At 50.5% G+C, this 19,721-nt stretch overlaps 1 protein-coding gene across 2 annotated transcripts in view; it reads right to left on the minus strand.

The window, feature by feature from the left end:
- The window catches only part of LOC119160999 (protein zer-1 homolog), a 214,168-nt gene that overhangs the window by 149,089 nt on the left and 45,358 nt on the right, over positions 1–19,721 (minus strand). For both annotated transcript variants that reach the window (XM_037413298.2, XM_075880180.1), the window contains exon 6: positions 19,065–19,185. In XM_037413298.2, coding sequence (XP_037269195.2) covers positions 19,065–19,185 — 121 coding nt within the window. The remainder of the gene's footprint in view (positions 1–19,064; positions 19,186–19,721) is intronic.

Below are 19,721 nucleotides of genomic sequence, written 5' to 3' on the forward strand. Positions count from 1 at the left end.
GTCTTGTTTCGGCGCTGCGCGCCTGCACTGCCTCTATTAGCCACCACTCTCACCTGCGGGAGAAGCTGAAAAATGTACGCTTTGGCCACCAGACACCGCGGAAACTCCAGCGCTGGGTCCCTATAGCATGTGATCTTTTATTGAGCTGACAGCTGACCGATGAGCCCTCATGTACCGTATTTACTCGCATAATTTGCATACTTTTTTTTGCTATAATGGAGCTCCAAAAAGGTGGTGTACAAATTATATGAAAATTTTGTGAATGCATTCGAAATAATGTGCATTAATAAACAAGCACAGTATTAAAAGGAGAAAATTTAGAAAAAGAGAAAAAAGACAAAATAAATTGGAACACAAGTGAAGTGTGCATGTTTATTTAACAGAATTGGCAAGTACTTTAACCAGGCAGAACCAGTCATGCAAGGTCTAGTCATAATCGCTGGCTGAGAGGTGCGACTAGGAATCATTGTCATGGCCGCTGCCCCCCCCCCTCCCCCAAAGAGTCGTCCTCAGTTTCACCGGGCGCATTCAAATGCCCCATTTTTCTGAAACTCTTCTTGAAAATGCTGGCAGAAATCAGGTCCCACGACACAGTGATACTGGTGGACCTAAGCTTTAGCAGAGGAGAAGGTCTTCATTAACGGCAGGAAGTTTCCATTAGCAAGCACACACTCTTTTGCTTTGTCCCGTACCGAACGTCGCATGTTGAAGAACCTTATGCTGAAGTGCTTGGCAGTGATATGGTACCTACTTTCTTAAATGAACTTCCTCACAACAAACCTGAATGTGCTGCATATATAAATACACTTAAACCCCTTTAAAAGAGGCACGCTCTGGGCATTAATTCTTGTCTCTTATATGAAGTGTCTCTTATAAAAAAAGATGCAACGAACTGATGGCAAAACCTGAACTTCTGAATTCAACCAAGCAAGCATTGCAGCACAGATGCTGAGGACGAGGGGAACAGTTGACACGGAAGGCCCTTGCACGCCTCCGATACAGAAAAATGTTCATGCTGTGACGCGAGCAGGCATTCTCACAGTGAAAGAGGTGGAAGGGTGGAGAAAGGGAAACGCTCAAAGAGTTCTAAAGCCCCGTCTACAGGTTTGGGCATTCGGATGCAGTAAGCTAGGAACCATAGATTGAGGGAAGTCCTCGGATGATGGGACTTTGCACTCTGTTTTCTGCATGGCTGCGCTTGCCTGCTTGGCATGGGGCGTGCCCATCTTAAGCATCTAAAGGTCCAAAATCTCTTTGTGCACACACCAGCAAGCTTTCTCAGCCAGGTCGGAGCGCATATATGCGAGTAAATATTTTTTTTTTTTTTTTTTTGTAAAGCTGGCTAAACAGTAGAGGTGTCGTATGCACTCTAAGCCGAGCGGTACAATGCGCTTGAAAGACAAATGCCACTGCAATGTCACTACCTCAAAGAAGCCCTGTGTTTATTCAACAGCCGCTTTTTCTCTCTCTACACCAGTGACGTAACAGGGCTGCACACTAATGCTTGGCCCGAACAGAGATAATGATAACACTACAAAGAGTGCACAAATTGTATGCCAGTAAATGCGTACTACCGAAGGCATCGCCTCTGCCTGAACCAGACCCTCGCTATGAATTGACAAAAAAGAGAATATTAAGGGCTTGTTTCTTCATTTCATACAAGCCTAATAATAAAAAGAAGAATATGAAGACAAGGGAGGTATGGGGATGTTGATTGTACTGTCTTAGCTGTACTGGAGTGATTACATGAATGTTAAAATAAAGTGAACAAACAGACAACTTGCCACCGGAAGGAACCAGACAAGGTTGTACGAGACACACTGAATAGCTAAACTGACAAACACAGGCATTCTATCAGTGCTTGCATTTGTGAACATTTCCAAGAAGTTTTGTCAGAATTGGTCAAAAGTAAAATATTCATGCACTGCAAAAACAGAAAATAAAGTATGAACCAAGGTGTCTCCAACAAAGTTTTGCTGTCCAATGTGAAGTTTCAGTCCAAATGAATCATTACTAGATGGCAGACTTTTAGGCCCTTAAGAAGTGTTTTACTGTTCAACAAAGTTTTGCTGTCACATTTGAAGTTTCAGTCCCAATGGGCAATTACCAGAGGGTGAACTTTTAGGCCCTTAAGAAGTGCGTTTTAAGCCTCCAATATCGTAATTATAGGCACAATAATTTTTTACACAAATGCACATAATTTCGAAGGAGGAAATGTGTGACCTCTATGAAAGAAAAACAACAAAAGATGTTATTTTTCAAGGAGATACAACAGCACCGACACTTGAACGTAGCTGTGAAATCATCCTTTGTCACGCACACTTTGCAGAACACAGTCTCTCCACTTTATCTGTAGCATGGCTAGTCAAGTTTCCAGTGTTCAATTAATACAAAATCTGCGCCTTTCTTTGCGGAATGTCTGAGAAGGGCAGAGCAGGAGCAGAGGTGATCCAGATCGCTGAAAACCATGAGGGGAGTCTTCCGATAGGCCACATCAAATCGTATAGGACCAGTATCTCTCCAGGTGGTCAATATCTTGAAAAGTTAATAGCAAACTAAACAAAACCCGTGCGCACATCTCATTTTCCTTTTTTTCTTTTGCTCTTCACCCTCTACTGAATACACTCCGCAATTTCGCATTCACAGACTGATCGCGCTATGCCAGCACAGGGGTGTACACTCACTGGCGCATCCTACAGTCGAATCTCATTAATTCGAACACGCTTAATTCAAACTTCTGGTTAATTCGAACGCAAGATGAGGTCCCGTCAAAGCTATGTGTATTTTAATGGGCAAAAAAGTCCGATAATTCAAATGCGCAAGCACTTGCGATGGTTAATTCAAACACACCGCACTCCGAAAATGCTCTCAGCACCCTGCTCTTAGTCGCGGGTAGGATTCGCTTGGAGGATTTCAAGCTGGAGGGTCGTGCCCTCGCGATCTCCGACGACAGCATAGCTCCCGCCGACTGGTTCGCCCTCCGCAGTCTCCTGACGTCATGAAGCTCTCGCATTGCGGTGCCCCATCCTTGGACTGCTTCGACAGGATCCCCACTTTCCTATCTCCTCCTATTTTTCGTCACTTGCCTTCTCTATCTCTTCATATATTTCCTTCTATTCTTTTTATTCCTCCTTCCCCCATCCCCTATAAGGCACTGCACCGTGTCGCCCTTGAGGCAGACAGAAATTAGGTGCCTTTTTCCTCTTTTGTACAACCGCAACCACCACCACCACCACCCTTGCGGGAGCACGGCTCTGCACCTGGAGAGGAGGGGGAGGTCTCTCAGGCGCCGATGCCATGCTTCTCCCTTTCTTGTCCCTGCCACGTAACCCTTCTCCTTTCAACGACGCATGCGAAGAGAGCAAAAAAAAAAAAGAAAAGTTGCCGTGGAGTGTTGGTTTTCTCTAAAATGCCGATCTCCTCTCCGCGTGGAGACGCTCCTCCTTTCGCGTCACATGCTGGACATGCTGCGGCTGCGTAGCGGAGAGGCTCCACTACGCAGTCGTCTTCGTCGTATTTAGAAAGTGTCGGCGCTGGACATTTGCGCACCCAACTTTGCTTGCCAGGAGGATGCTGAAGCCGAAGTAGAAATGCTTTGGAAGCTGCGTGCGAAATTGATTGACTCGCTGCAAGGCAAACGTGTGCAGGTACGCATCACCGATTACTTCAATTAATAACGGATGTGCTGTGATTTGTGGATAAATGAAGGTTTTCTGAAACTTCCCCCTCGTCTGTTAGCTCAATGCACATGCGCCACTGCATGGAGAGCCCTCCGTTTATTTAGCTTTCATTAATTCGAACAAATTCTCAGGCCCCTTCGAGTTCGAATTATTGAGATTCGACTGTATTTCACTTCTACTAGTGGTTATTTCCGGAAGTTGGTTGAGCTAGAGGACTAGGTTTAAATTTATAAAACTCTGAACAGTCAGTGTTGCGCGGTAACATCTTAAACTGCTTCGAGAAGCGAAATTCGGGGTTAAACAGTGTGCACACGGGAGACCAGCGCTGGATAGATGGAACGCCGAAAAGGACCCTTAACAGGGAGTCGAGACATAACTCATCCGCTCGAGCAGACGACCGGCCGCAGTGTACCGCTGCGAGCGCTCGCACGTGCACTGTTCTTGTGCTTGCTTTTGGCACGAACAGCTCGAGCAGCCCTATCACCCATAATACTGCAGTGTAGCTCTCTTTATCCCTTGGTATCACTAGGCTACTTTCACAGGAAGGCACTGGAAAACAAAGCAGCTCTGCAAAGTGGATTATGTCAGCACAAGCGGCTGGGATTTGCGCACTTTGACTGTGAGGGCAATCATAGAAACTCCAGCGCTGGTTCTTAACGCTAGTTTTAAAATGAGCATTTGTAGGCGCTTATAGGCATATAAGTGCGAATGCCAATAATAGGCAATTAGATGCACTATAAAAGCCCTCTATAGCCTCTAATTCATGCTCATATATCAAAGTGGTACAATATCAGCATAAGAAACAAAATAGGCATTTGCCTACCGGGTCCCACACAACGGGTTGGGAGTCTTCCAGGCAGAGTAAGCTTCACTACTGGGCAATGTGTCACAGCCCCGAAGCCTGCCTGTCCCTTGTTTATAAACTGGTGGATGGCCGGCTAGCACTGGGGGATCGAACCCCACACCTCCCGTAGCTGAAGCGGATGCGTACGTGCATTGCCAAAGCTACAGTACGTGCAATGCCACAGCTACATTTGCCTAAAAATGGTCTCTAGTCATAAATGCAAGCTGCGCCTCAATGCTTGCGATTGTGATGGCCAATACAAAAGTAGCCAAGTAATAAAACGCTAGAAAATCTGACTTCACTTAAAGTTGATGCACAAAACACACACACTATCAGGGGCTCTGTTACACTTTTTCAGCATGGTCAGACAATGCCACAGATGAACAACCGAAGTTGCCGAGAATACATGAGGCCAACATTATAGCGAAGCACCCGCCCTGGCACAGTGGTCTAGTGGCCAAAGCACTCTGCTGCTGACCCACAGGTCAAGTGATCTAATCCCAGCTGCAGCGGCTGCATTCTCAATGGAGTCGAAAATGCTTGAGGCCCATGCACTTAGATTTAGGTGCGCATTAAAGAACATAAGGTGGTCGAAATTTCCGTAGCTTTCCACAAAGATGCCTCTCATAATCATATGGTGGTTATGGAGCATTTAACCCCAATAATTATTATTGTTATAGTGTAGCATGTGACGTGAAACTTACAATTAAACTTTTGTTCTCTGTTCTCTGGGCACATGATGCCAAAAACCCAAAATCAATATCCATTTGCTGATTTGACCACGCTGAACTGCATAGTTGCCAATGTTGCGGCAATATGCCGCCACGTGCCAGTGCATGCACTGTAGGGGTGCTGACACCCCCTGTAAAGTTGTTTGCGCCGTGTAGCGCACGTGTCTCGACCCAAAGCTGCATTTCGGGTGACGACCGCCGGGCGATAGGTCGCGTTGTATTCGAGTTGAGCACCACTGTCATCATCATCATCATGGGGTAGCGCCGGCAGTGACCCCTGGCAGAAGTGAGCCTTGGTGGCGGGCGAGAGTTGAGGCGAGTCTCTTCTGCGCGTGGCGGTTGGCGCGAACGGTTGTCTATAGCGTGGGTCCTCGGCGTGTGGTACCGCGGCCTGCGTGCCGGGGGGCCCACGTGGTAAGTCGAGCGTTGGCGCCGCCGCCTTGGGTGTGTTATTGTGTTTATCATGTTATTGTGTGTGTTTGTCGTGTTATTGTGTAAGGATGTCTTAGCATGTTCATTACTGATGTATCATTCGGCAGACGATATCGTTGTTATAAATTAGTTAAATAAATGTATGTGTGTTGTTTGGTTTGTACCAACTGCGTCTGCTGTGTCCATTCACTCCAAGAGCATGGCGAGGCGCGCACCGTTTCCAGACCCCACACTGGCTGCCCAACGTGGAGCTCTTGGAGTATCAGACGACAGTTTTTGCGGTTCGGTACAAGCTTTTGTTAGAGCCAGGGTAGAGTAGGCCTAGGGGGACTTCTTCGCTAGCGTCGGCGGTGTGCTCTCTTGAGAGCGAGGAGATTGGTTTTGTTATATCTTTGAACTTGTCGGCAGGTTGAGCTTTTATTTATTTTTTTGCTCGCAAGTGTTGTTCTTTTTTGTTGGTGTTATGTTTTCAAACCCGTTGTTGAATTGAAACAAGAGCCATGCGGTCTGCATCCTGGCGTGAGTAAGGCCTAGAGCACGTGGTTTGTAGGCCAGGCCCGAAGCGAGTGAGTACGGAAGCCTCGTGGGTGGTCCGATTTTCTGTAAATAGCTTCTTCTATCTCTTTAGGCTCAGAGAGCCGGGTGTCGTTGCTATCTGGTATTGCGGCTCGACGATAACACCGTCCGGGACAGTGGACGTCGATCGCTCGGTAAGCTGCTGTGTGCGGCGAGCGATAGGGCCACCTCAAACAGTGGATGTCTCCTCGCAGCTGCCTCTTCTGCGCCTAGGCTGGGTGCTGGGTGGATGCCGGTTGTTGCCGAGCGACTCATTAGGCTTAAGGCTCTGCGCAGCCGCCTGTTGCATGTGGCACAACGAGGTGGATCGTGGCATTGCGCTCTGCTTCCCTCACTTCTTTTTTCTTAACTTGCGATGCAAAAATTAGGAAAAGTGACCTTTGTTTTATTTTGATGGACGTCTCGGCCGCCGCCAATGTATTAGCTAGCAGTATTGACCATCGTACCACGTGGCCGAAAAGCCCAAAGTTCCCTTCCCTAGGCCCTGCTCCATTGTTTCATTCGATTTTTTTTTTTTTTTGATGTATTCAGCAGGAGGGATGTCATCCATGGCCGGCTGTCTTCTGCACATCGTTAGTGTCGCTGGCCAGGAATGCGGTCGTGAGGTCAGGCGATGGAGATGCCTGGGACCTGCGCAACTGCCTGCAGTCCGGCGCCCTCATGAGTGCTGGTCGTAACTAGAAGACGTGTCAGTGCTAGCGACAGTTCGTCGCGCTGACGGCAACGTTGCTGTTGCGGGGCCGGTACTGAGGTGAAGTAAAGCCGGACAGTGCAGCAGTGTCGACCGACGGCGGTGTCGTGGTGCAAGGACATTATGGACATGTGATGTCACTTTTTTGTTGAAGCTTGTGTAGCTAATCTCTTTGTTTTCGGGATATGGTTTGATTTAAGGTTGGGGGAATGTGGGGGTGCTGACACCCCCTGTTAAGTTTAAGTTGTTTGCGCCGTGTGGCACACGTGTCTTGACCCAAAGCCACATTCCAGGTGACGACCACGGGACGATAGGTGGCGTTGTATTCGAGTTGAGCACCACTGTCGGCGTCATCATCATGGGGTAGCGTCGGAAGTGACCCCTGGCGGAAGCGAGCCTTGGTGGTGGGCGAGAGTTGAGCGAGTCTCCGGTGCGCGTGGCAGTTGCCGCGAACGGTTGTCTCTCGCGTGGGTCCTCGGCGCGGGGCACCGCGGGTCTGCGCGTCAGGGGCCCTCGTGGTAAGTCAAGCGTTCGCGACGCCGCCTTGGGTGTGTTATTGTGTGTTCGCCACGTTTTGGAGTGTATGGAAATTGTGTGTAGGATGCCTTAGAGTGTTGATCACGATTGATGTATCATTCGGCGGATGATATCGTCGTTATAAATTAGTTAAATAAATGTGTGTGTACGTTGTTTTGTTTGTACCGACCGTGTCAACTGTGTCCTTTCACTCCAAGAGCGTGGCATGGCGCTCGCTCGCTGATTCGAGACCCCACAGTACTTGCAATCGCATTGAAAGTAAGCCACCCATTCCAGACTTTCCTCAAATTAACGAGAGAAAACTCTAGCACTGCAATCGTTCAGCGACCATGGGAATGATGCGCAGTACATGAACTTGCCTAGTCTTCATACTTGCGGGCTTCAAACGTACTTTGTGGCTTTGTTTATTGGAGTGTTTTAGTTTTGTTTCAAATAAAAGAACAAACCGTTTGGGACTTCGTGACTAGATTTGAATTGGTCAGCCTAAAAGATTAAGATGGTGAAGTGCAACTTGTGGGGATCTAAGGCGCGCCCGTGACCATTTCGCGGGCATTCCGTTGTACGGCTGCTCCCTTTCCCTTTTCTTGCTCTGATAACAGCGCGTGGCGATAGATGGCCCCACACGTGGGCGTGGCACGTGTTACGTGCGCGCTAAGGGAGCTCTCTCCTCCATGGTCAGCGCCAGGTAAGCACATGTTTCCTTCGTCCACGTCCCCTTTGGGAATCGCGGGACTGTAGCCTGCCTGGGGGCCTTGGCATCCCGGCAGGCGTGTTTACTTGAGTGCTAGCTTTGGTACCGTACGCTAAGCCAACAGCAGTGCCTAGTGCTTGAAGTGGTCGTACCACGCCGAGCCCCACTTGCTGTAGGCCTACGCGTACGAGGTTTGCCCTAACTCTCGAGACCAGGCCCAGTGGCCATCGTGAGAGTGCGCAGCATAGCCGCGAGGGACCTTTTCCCGACTGGCGTGTCAAAGCTCGCCATTGCCTGCTGCGATGTGCTCGCGGTTTCCCCTTATCATGAACGTCCGCGTGCGAGAGCTTTTGCTCTCCGCGTCCTGGGAGCGAACGTTGAACTGTTGCTCGGGGTGCCGCCAAAGGCAATAAAGTGTTGGTGTATTTCTGTTATTCAACACTGTCTGTTTTGCCGTGCCGCACTAAATGCCTTGTTGATTGAGCGCGCGCGGAGCGGTGCGCTACAGGCGAGTAGGTGACGGAATCCCAGCCCTGTGACTCGCTAAGCGTGAGCCTGCGGTGATTGTCCGCTACGGTAAGTAGCGAGGTCACCATACTGGTGCCCAATGCAATATCAAAGGCTCATTAAGCCTTTGATTGATTAGTCTTAGCCGAGTCAGCCTGACTTTGCGAATCAGGCTCACCGTGTTAACCCGCATTATGTCTGCTCCGCGTGAGTTTTGTCCGCTGACGTTTTTAGCAGATACCGCATTGCTCGAGAACAGGGCCAGTGCCGCCCTTGAGCATCACAATCGCGCACCCTCACTTGTCACAAGCCCCAGTAGGGATGACACGAGGCGCTACGTAACAGCTCCCCCTGGAGAGGTAGCGTGTTTTGGGTCCGGGGCCATAGCCCAACCCAAACAGTGCTCAAGGACGAATTGGACTGCTACTGCTCCCTTTGGAATGCATGGCAGTTCCATGTCACAGCGCTCCGTAACGGCTCTCAGTGGAGCTTCTGGGGCACAGATGGGCATCGCGGCCTCAGCCGTTGCCGAATTTTGCCCGCTGGCTGCTACGCAACCTAGCAGCCAAGGTCATTTCGAGCACGCGCCTGTACCGCTAGTCGCAAGCGGCCTAGCAATTTCACGTGAAGGTGCCCCAAGAGGCAGCTGTGAACAACAGGCGCTCCCCAATGTCGTGAGCGTCCGGTATCCATTTTGAAACCACGCCACTTATTGAGCTCGGAGACAGTTCCCCATCGCTCGCCCGCGCCGCTAATGCACCGACAGCTTCCTTTGAAGCGGGCGCACAGACACTGCTGCAAGATGCCACCCAAATGATTCAGGCACTCACGGGGGCAGTCCAAATGCTTTCGGCAATTCCAAAACGCCCTCATCCCGCTGTCATATTGGCCGTTCCGATATACAGAGGGTATGGTGACCTCCAAAGTGCAAAAGATTACCTGGACGCTACCAGAGAGCCATGGACCTAGACGACCAGGAAATGCTCGGACGCATCATCCCGGCTACTAACTGACATGACGGCCATGGCATCGGCTTTCCGGCCACCAAGCAGCAACCCTCGATGAATTCCGCGTGGCCTTTCTGAGCGAATTCTTACCCGCTGACTACTAGGATGTGGCGCGAGCTCGAGCTCCGCACGCAAGCTCCTGATGAGTCGCTTCAGGAGTACGTACGCGCGATGGAAAACCTTTTCTCTATTGCTGAGCCCAGAGCCTCGAACGAGGAGCACGTCGAAAGGGTGATCAGGCAGGCACACCCGACTTTTTCGGCATACCTGCACAGCGGTCGCTTCCATGATTTGGAGGAGTTGGCCATCGAGGCAAAGTGCATTCAAGGCGACATTCTCGCCGCGCGTGCCTATCCCCCACTACCGCCAGCCAGCGAGGCCCTTGAAATGCGCTGCGCATGGGGAGGGGCCATGACCCTTCCCCAGCAGCAACAGCACACCGGAGCTGCCTTTGCAGCTACCGCTACAGGTGGGCGCACATGAAAGATAAGCGATCGGGCTTTAGATCCCTACACGTACGGAAGGCGCGCAGCTGGTGCTGCATCGCAACTCGACACGCGCGAGGAGACCCGAAATCTGACCTAGCGCATCACCGGTGGTGACGGTCATCAGAGCGGTTCCTTTGATCACGTGGCAAACCGACCCCAGCAGCTCGAAGCTGCTCCGTCTCGGGAAAGGGACCGTAATGGAGTGCACTACTTCCACTGCCGTCAACGAGGGCACATAGTAGCAGGAAGTGCTCCGCGTTTGTGCCTCCTGTGAGGCCGGGAAACGGGAGCGCGGGCCGTTCGTGAACGCACGAGCGGCCGAACTCTTGCTTCTCCAATCTGCGTACCAGGCAAGCAGTCTAGCTGGTGCGCACGCGCCGTTTATTTCGGTCATCATTGTCGGTCGCGAATTCTCGGCATTGCTGGACATGTGCGCAATCGCTTCTTTGTTTGGCGGACAGGTGTTGTCCCACTTGCAGAGGCACTTGGTGCGCTCACGAGACAGCCGAACGACATTCACCCTCGCGAAAGGCGTGGTCCAGTCGGCGGACACCGCGAGGTTGACTGTCAGATGGGGAGGCCGAATGAGACGCGCGCGTTTCGTTCATCTTCCAGGGCTCAGTGTTCCTGTGATTCTCAGTCGGGACTTTCTCCTAAAACCCAGTATCGTAGTGGACATTGCGAATGGAGGCTATCGCGACGGTCCTTTTTCCTAGCTAAAACCACTCATCAGCCCACCGGCATTTGTTGTTGCCTGTGCAGTGGAAGCATCGAAACCGTGTCACGTCCAAACCTCGGGGCCAAGCCCCTGCACTATGTACTCATTGGCTCAAAATCCCCATCCAGATCGAGCGGCACGACACGAAGAGGCTCCACATCCTTTGATCGCCTATGCGACTCAATAGGATGATACACAGAAGGCTCATTCGTCGGCAACGTTACGCGTGCATGACGAGCTCTTCCCCGATCAACCAGGCTGTACCGATTTGGCGAGCCATTCGATCGAAACTGGCGATGCCCTTCCTTTGAAGTGTAACCCCAGGCCCGTCAGCCAAGTCAAGAGGCAGGTAATTGATGGCTTGCTAGATGAGATGCTCTCAGCTGGCATTGTTTGCCGTTCGTCCAGTGCCTGGGCGTCTCAATTGTGTTGGTGCCTTAGGAAGATGGCAGTCATCGCCTGTGCATAGACCACCGCCGTCTGAACGGAGTGACTCGTAAGGATGCCTATCCGCTCCCCACGATTAGCTCCATCGTAGGAAACCTCGGCACTGCGCGGTATTTTACCACATTAGATGCCTCCAAAGGTTACCTAGAGGTCTGGATGGATGAGCGTGACCGGTGCAAGATCGCGTTCACATCCCAGAGAGGGTTATTTGAGTTCACTCGAATGCCCTTTGGTCTGTGCAATGCTCCTGCGACTTTTCAGAGACTCATGGACCGCATCCTCGGGAAAGCAAAGTGATCTTACTGCATGTGCTACCTCGACGACATCGTGATTTATTCACGAACCTTCGAAGAGCACTTGGCCCACATTGCCCATTTGCTTGAGAGGGTGAGAGCCGCCGGGATGACGTTAAATCCCGCAAAGGCCCAACTAGTGCAAACCCGTGTTTAGTTACTTGGCTTCACGCTGGGCAAAGGCTCCATTGAGCCAGATCGGGAGAAACTTCGAGCAATCCTCGATTTCCCCGCGCCAAGGATGTACGCGGCCTATGACGCTTTCTCAGAATGGCCAATTTTTACCGGTCGTTCATTCCGTCCTGTGCCCAAGTGCAGGCGCCCTTGACCAAGCTCTTGGCTAAGTCAGCTGAGTGGCGATGGGGACCTGAGCAGCAAGAGGCATTTTGCCGTCTGTCTAGCTCAAAATCCCCGACCTGACCAGACCGTTTGTTGTCCAGACTGACGCAAGCGATCTGGGATTAGGTGCAGTTCTCCTACAGGAATAGTATGGTGTGTTGCAGCCGTTGGCCTTTGCCAGCCACTCGTTGATACCCGCGGAAAGGAATTATTCCGTGACCGAGAGGGAGTGTCTCACCATCGTGTTTGCACTGTGGAAGTTGGATGTCTACCTTGATGGGACGAAATTTATGGTGCAAACAGATCACAGCACGCTTAGCTGGCTGATGCGGGTCCGTAAGCCTGCAGACAGGCTAGCACCCTGGGCTCTCCTAATACAGCATTATGACTTTTCAGTGCAGTATCAGAAGGGGAGCACAAAAGTGGTAACTGACGCGCTATCTCGTGCCCCAGTGTCCAAGAGCCTGGATCCCGGTGCGACAACCGCTAGCGGTGCCTTTGTGCAAGCGAGCGACACAGGCGAAACGGGGGCAGAGCCGCCATGTGAAGAAAAGGGTGAGTGCGCCATAAGCAAACCCTTTCCGCGGGCCAAGCAAGCAGCGTGCCGCAAAGCGGGCGAGAGGGGGAGCGGAAGGGAAGCAAACCCATGACGCCAATGCGAGCGGATGCCAAGGCTGCAGTCCTGAGTGGGAATGATACCAGACTCCCCTTTGGGAGAATGGGAATCGCTTTCAGCAGACAAGAGTTACTGAAGGACCAGCAAGATGATCCGTTTTGTCGTGAGTTGAGCGACGGTCTCAGGTAGACGGAGCGCCGAGATGCTGCTGGTAGTGCAGCGGGCACAGAGGGATGGGAACCGGCGTGTGTCGCTGGGTCCCCCACGGATACATACTTGCTGAAACATGATGGACTCCTGCTGAAATACATAGCCACCGATGAGGAGTCCGTGGACCCGTTTGAGGTGGTGTGCCCAAAAGTCTGACAGGTGCACTGTTGCGAGCCTATCACAACGAACCCATGGCCGGTCACCTGAGGGGCTCCAAAGTTTTTGTGAAACTGAGCAAGGTTGTGACTTGGCTTGGCATGAGCGTGACATTTTTCGCTATTGCCATTCCTGCCACGTCTGTCAAGCGGTAAAATCAAGGGGTGGCAAGCCGCCCGGTTTGATGAAACCGATTGTCAGTGAGCGTCCGTGGCAAGTAGCCACCTGCGATCTAATAGGGCCGTTCCCCAGGAGTAAGCAGGGGTTCGTACATCTGATGGTCGTCGATCATTTTCCAAATAGGTGGAGTTGTTTCCGCTACGGAAAGTGACAGCGCGAGCAGTGCTAGAGAGGCTACAGGAAGTGTTTTGTCGGTTCGGCTTTTCGAAAAGATTGATCACGGACAACGCGTCGTATTTCACCGCTCAGGTGTTTGGTGATATATGCCGTTCTCTAGGAATAGATAACAGCACCACTTCACTTTACCATCCCCAGTCCAATTTCATGGAGCGAACCAATCGTACGCTCAAACCGATGTTGGCGGCCCTTGCCGTAAGTCAACAGGACTGGGCAGAAAGAATATTTGCTTTGCAATCCGAACCATCGAGAGTCGCTCTACAGGTTTCTCTCCCGCCTTCCTTAATTTCGGAAAGGAGTTCGCAAATCCGGTGACCAGTGTCACGCAATGCCAACTTGGGGAGAAGGAAGAGCCGGCAGATTGTTCTGCTTACGCTTCAACACTTCGGCACAGGCTTTGTCAAGCTCTCAGTAGAGCGAGGCAGAGCGAGGCAGAGTTTGGCATTGGCCAGGACCGAGCAAAAGGCCCAGTACCACCGAAAACGTCGCCACCTTTCATTTAATGTAGGTGACCTCATCCTGAAGCGCAACCACGCTCTTAGCGACGCAAGCAAAGGTTTCTCAGCTTCGCTCGCTCCAAAGTGGCTTGGTCCGTACCGAGTAGAGAAAGCTTGGACTTTGCTCGCGTACCGTATTTACTCGCGTAATCTTCGCACTCGCATAATTCTCGCGCCCCCTACATCGCCCAAGAAAAAATACAACGATTTTTTTTTTCCTCGAGTAATTATCGCACTCCTAAAAACTGCCACAATAATGTCGTCTGATCGTTCCAGCCATTAATGATGAAAAAGTGCACCATCTGGCGCCATCTCTTAAGCATGAAGCGTACTATTACACGGAGATTCAATCCAATCCAAGCCAAGCCGTAGTGGCCAGTGCGCGTTGCAGCGTGTTTTGTATGTTGTGTCGGTAATCTTGGCACGTTATGGGGCAATACTGAAGCCACACGGCTGCTTCAAGTTGCAAGTGATAGATCATGCGCTAAACAACGGCAACAGGGCCGCCAGTAGGCCCTTCGGAGCCTACGAGTTTTGTGCTCGCTACTGGTGATGGCAGCTGAAATTCACCAAGACGCGTTGGGCCTGCCGTGTGCCTAAAACTGGGATGGTAAACTTTATTTCTTCAGAAAGAAAGTGCGGACGATTCTGTTAAATAGCCATCAGCCCAATACTGACGTCCTACGCTTACCTTTTGAGGGCTCCTGTTGAGCGCCGACCGCTACGCCCACAACGCCCACAAGGTCCGCGTATGGTATTCTAATTCTCGACTATTTGCTTCCACTTTTTGTGTCTCAAACAAATCTTGCCTTGTGTTGAACCTCTGCTTTTAATGTTGAGGTAAGTTCTAATTAATACTTCTTAAAGCTTGCTGTAAGTTGCTGGTGTGAGAATCCCGATTTGCGGCTACTTCGTTTTCTTTTTCGCTCTCTGCGTTTTTGTGAAAAGTTTTCCCCACGTAATTCTCGCACCCCCAAACTTTGCATCGATTTTCTGGCAAAAAAAGTGCGAGGATTATGCGAGTAGATACGGTACTTGCTAAAAGACCCACTTTCGGAAAAACTCAGCCGTGCCCACATCGCAGACCTGAAAGCCTTTGCGTCTAGGTCTGACGAGCCTGCGCCAACGCCCAGTGGCTTTTCGGGCAAGCAACGGCGCACACCCGGCGCGGCGGACCGCATTCGGACCACGCACCGGTATAATATGAGTAAGCAGTCACCTTAGTGATTTCGCGCCGGACGGCAATCTTATTTCCGCAACCGAAGGCCATCAGTTTTACTATCTAGTCTCAGTTAGCTAACTTCTTTACAGCCAGTGCTTGCAAGGAAGTCGGCTCCGCCCAGTTGTTGCTGCTGATTTTCATTTGGGAGTTCATGTTTACTTGATGTAGTTTTCGTGTTTTCTTTTTTCTGCTCGTTGAAGGAGGGGATCGTGAATTGATGCTTTAGCGTGGAGAGAGGGACAAAGGATGCTCTGTGCCTTTCTTTGCGGGGGGGGGGGGGGGGGGGGGTTTGGAGGCACCGATCATCGGAGAGAGGTGTGTGTGTGTGTGTGTGTGTGTGTGTGCGCGCGTGTGTGCGTGCGTGCGTGTGTGTGTGTGTGTGTGTGTGTACACGTGCATGGTGCTTTTGTGTGTGGTCAACTTATGAAGCCACCGACCTCTGCACCACCTTGGAGGTGTTCAGAGATCCACAGTCGTTAGGCAGCCCGGCTGTACCCTGCCTCCAGCCGTCGCTGAGAAGCTCTGCTGGCACTTCCATCATGGCTCCTGCACAAGGCCAGCTGTCGCATACACTGTGCACGACTCGACCAACGCCAGGACGCCTCGCAGCCAGTTGATTTGGCAACCATTATTCCAGCAGAAGAGCTGGCTGTCACAGCAAGGTCCACCCGGACCTCCACCGAGGCGGCGTTCGTTGCACTCGCGGGCCTGTCGTCAACATCGACGAGACGAAGGTGAGCCTGTTCTTCACATGAGGGCCTCAACCAGTCCTCTCACCTTGCACTCTCGCATCCACCCGGCCACCCAGCCCAAACATTACGTGACGCTTCCCCTCCAAGCCATGGACGCGCTCCTGCGTGAGCATCATAAACTTCCATTACCTCTCTTCCACGGCACCAATGTATTTCCCAAGTGTATTATTTTTGTCGTTTCATTTTTTTTTCTTCAGCAGCAGTTACAGGGCCAGGTTGAGGCTACCTGTTGCCCATTGCATGACGTTTTTGCTTGCATGGGCAACAATCAGCTGCCTTTGCAGACCGGTATATAGGGTGAATTAAGGAGAGGAGAATGTGGGGATCTGAAGCGCGCCCGCGACCATTTCCCGGGCATTCCGCCGTACGGCCGCTCCCTTTCCCTTTTCCTGCTCTGCTAACAGCGCGTGGCGATAGATGGCCCCACGCGCGGGCGCGGCACGTGTTACGTGCGTGCTGAAGAAGCTCTTTCCTACGTGGTTGGCGCCGGGCAAGCACGTGTTTCCTTCGTCCGCGTTCCCTTTGGGAATCACGGAACTGTAGCCTGCCTGGGGGCCTTGGCATCCCGGCAGGTGTGTTGAGTGCTAGCTTTGGTACCATACGCTAAGCCAACAGCGGTGCTTAGTGCTTGAAGTGGTCGTACCACACCGAGCCGACTTGCTGTAGGCCTACGCGTATGAAGTTTGACCTAACTCTCGCGACCAAGCCCAGTGGCCATCGTGAGAGTGAGCAGCATAGCCACAAGGGACCTTTTTCCGACCGGCGTGCCAAAGCTCGCCAGTGCCTGCTGTGACGTGCTCGCGGTTTCTCCTTATCGAGAACGTCCGTGTCCCGAGAGCAGACATTGTACTGTTGCTCAGGGTGCCGCCAAAGGTAATAAAATGTTGGTGTATTTCTGTTATTTGAACACTGTCTGTTTTGCCGCGCCGCGCTAAACGTTTTGTTAGCTGAGCGCGCGCGGAGCGGTGCGCTACGTGCGAGTAGATGACGGAGTCACGGCCCTGTGGCTCGCTAAGCGCGAACCCGCAGTGATCATCCGCTACGGTGAGCAGTAAGGTCACCATAAATTGCAGAACAATTTCCGATTGTAGTTTCGTGACAAAGCAATGTTAAGCCAAGCGAAGCAAACTGGAGCCGAAACTATGAAAATTTGACAAGTCTGTGTACTACCCATAATTCCCATGCTCGCTGAAGCGCCACACGTTGCAACTCCCATAGACACTTGTGCCAGAGTTTCGTCTATAGTATTATTAGGAAACTCTATGACCCATTGAAAGAAAAGTGAAAACAAAGTGCACAAGGTCACGATGTGCACTGACCATGGGATTCATTTTACTGCCCCCTTGTCATCCCCTCTCTGCGCAGCTTTCAGTGTGCCCCCTGGTACAGTAGAATCTCAATCATGCGAATTCGAAGGAAGCAAGCAAAATATTTGTATGAACCAAACACAAGTTAAAGCTGATCATGAAGATGAACAAGAACTTCATAGGGGTCAGCTACTTCTTTCTGAAAAAGAGTCCATCTTTTGATCTTTCCTGCTATCAACACCTCTCAATAAAGTGCCGCAGTTTCCTTACTCATGCTGCTGGTGCTTAAAGCGCGTTCAAACTTGGCATCAAAGCAAGGGAATGCGGCAAAACTAAATGGAAATTCACTCGCTCCACCGCTTAAGCAGCTGGAAAAATGCACCACGAATTCGACACTAAAAAAATCACACGGGAGAATTCAGATGAAAATTCCACAGCCGCTGCAAAACCACATCTGCACCTGTCGAAAATGTTCACACTTCCGCTGCCACTCAAAAATTAATTCCGTTTATCCCATTTCCTGAGCATTAAAATTAGTACAGAGTTCTAGTTATGCATGCAAAGCACTGAAAAAAAAATAGTTTACACCTGTACAAACGTTGTTTAAGGAGATACACCAGCAGAAACGACTCGAGCGGACGCACCAGCAGCGGCGGCGATAGATGCAATGGGCACTGCAAAAGCGAGACACATTAGGGTATGCCGTATGCCGATTCACTGCTGCTGCACCTTCTTCTACTTCCGGTGTTCACAGCGATCGTAATCCAAACCAGGCTCTCGATGAATGCATCCATGCCAAGGCTGTGAGCTTTGTCATACTGCGCGGGTAGTTCGCGATTGTGCCGACGCGAGCCATTGCCGACGCCTATATTGCCATGTTGAATTTTCGGTTCGTTGTTGACATTATGTGGTTTGAGGATTAGTGCAGCCACTGCAACCAAAGCTCTGAAGAAATAAGGCTATCTGGCATTGCATGGCAAAAAAATTGGTCTCAAACCGATTGTTTTTGTATCAGCTACGCGGCATGGCTTTCCGGACACTTAGGCGGCAAAGCGAGAGAAATACACGTTAGTTTTACCATGTTCACTCCCTTCGAGGCCAACTGTGAACAGGCCTTCTTCCCACAGACAAGCCGTGTTGCGCCATTCGCGCGCAGCAGTCAATTGCGTGTTCCTATCATTTACGGTGGCTGGGAATATCATTCATATAACACGAAATCACGGCGTATTTTCTATAATGTAGTTCATTCGAAGCAATCTTAAAGTTACTATCATCGCGACATTTGCATCAACTGTAATCGTATCATCAAGTTTCTACTGTCTCGAAGGAGAAAGAAAGTGATGAAACAGTCCTCGTGGCTTTGCTCATACCTGACCGAGTGTTATAATCTCCGTGACTCTGCTCATACCTGACCAAGTGTAATAATTTTTGCGGCATTCAATTGGTAAGGCAATAAGCTCCTTTTTTTTTATTCTTTATTCAATGATTACCCTTCTTAGCCCAAAGGCACTGCACCAGGGGCGTCACAATGTTTAGAAAAACACATCTTTATTTAAAAACATCTTCATTTCAAGTAGTCTTCTAATGAAGTCATTAGAAGACTACTCGAAGAAGTGTAGCCGGGCCCCTTAAATCTACTATTCGCACAAATAACCACACTCACAGTCTCGCTAGTCACCATTTTTAGGAAATATCAAAGCACGCTCGTTGCACGGTGGGCGCTGTTGTGAAGTGATGTTAGTCCCTATCAAACTGTTCAACTTGCACTGGTGGCGCATGCGCCCTCTGTTTGCTATATGCCTCCTTTCTATGTAACAGTGGCGACGAGCATGCGCCACCAGCGCATGCTGAACAGTTCGATAGGGACTGACGTCACTTCACAACAGGCCCGCTATCCTTCAATGTGCGCCAGAACACTTGATAACCTAAGGACTGTTGTGCACCCAAGTGACAAGTGTTCACCCACCCTGAGAGCAGGAATATTAATGCCATAGCAAGCTTCGGACGATGTGTTCAGGAGCCCGAGAAAATCTAGGGGGCGATCCACACGGCACTGAAGACCTGGAATCGATGACAGCCTCCCACTCCTGCAACAACCAAGGGACAAGTTGCAACTGTCCGAAATTCGGCTTTGCATACCCAATACTGTAAATCATAAGGGTCAGCTCATTACTTAACCAGACTCAATTTCAAGAGTACTGACATTTGAGCTAGTTGGTTCGCTACATTCAATAAGGCCATAGCACTGAAAACATAGGGATAAAGGAAGATGACAGCATTTACACTGCCAATACCCGCATTTTATTTCTAAAACATGTGCTACTCATAATAAAGGTATCAATCATGCAAGCCAGCATCACCCAGACAGACGATTTCCTTTTTTCCTTTGCGCTCAGAGTGATAAAGAGAGTGCTAACACAGTTGGCACCTTCTATTGCAATTGGCTGCCTCAATTACTCTGGAAGTACTAAGGAAATCGATTAAAACATCTGGCTAATGCTGCCTTGCATGATACATTTTCTTGCTGTCCTCTGTTTTAAGTACCACATTAATCAGGAATGCAAACCAGGCATTACTGGCACACGTATGCCTAGACCATGTGTGCATATTTAATGCATTTAAC

Source organism: Rhipicephalus microplus, chromosome X (genome assembly GCF_043290135.1).
Source record: "Rhipicephalus microplus isolate Deutch F79 chromosome X, USDA_Rmic, whole genome shotgun sequence".
In the NCBI taxonomy this organism is placed as follows: Eukaryota; Metazoa; Arthropoda; class Arachnida; order Ixodida; family Ixodidae; genus Rhipicephalus; species Rhipicephalus microplus.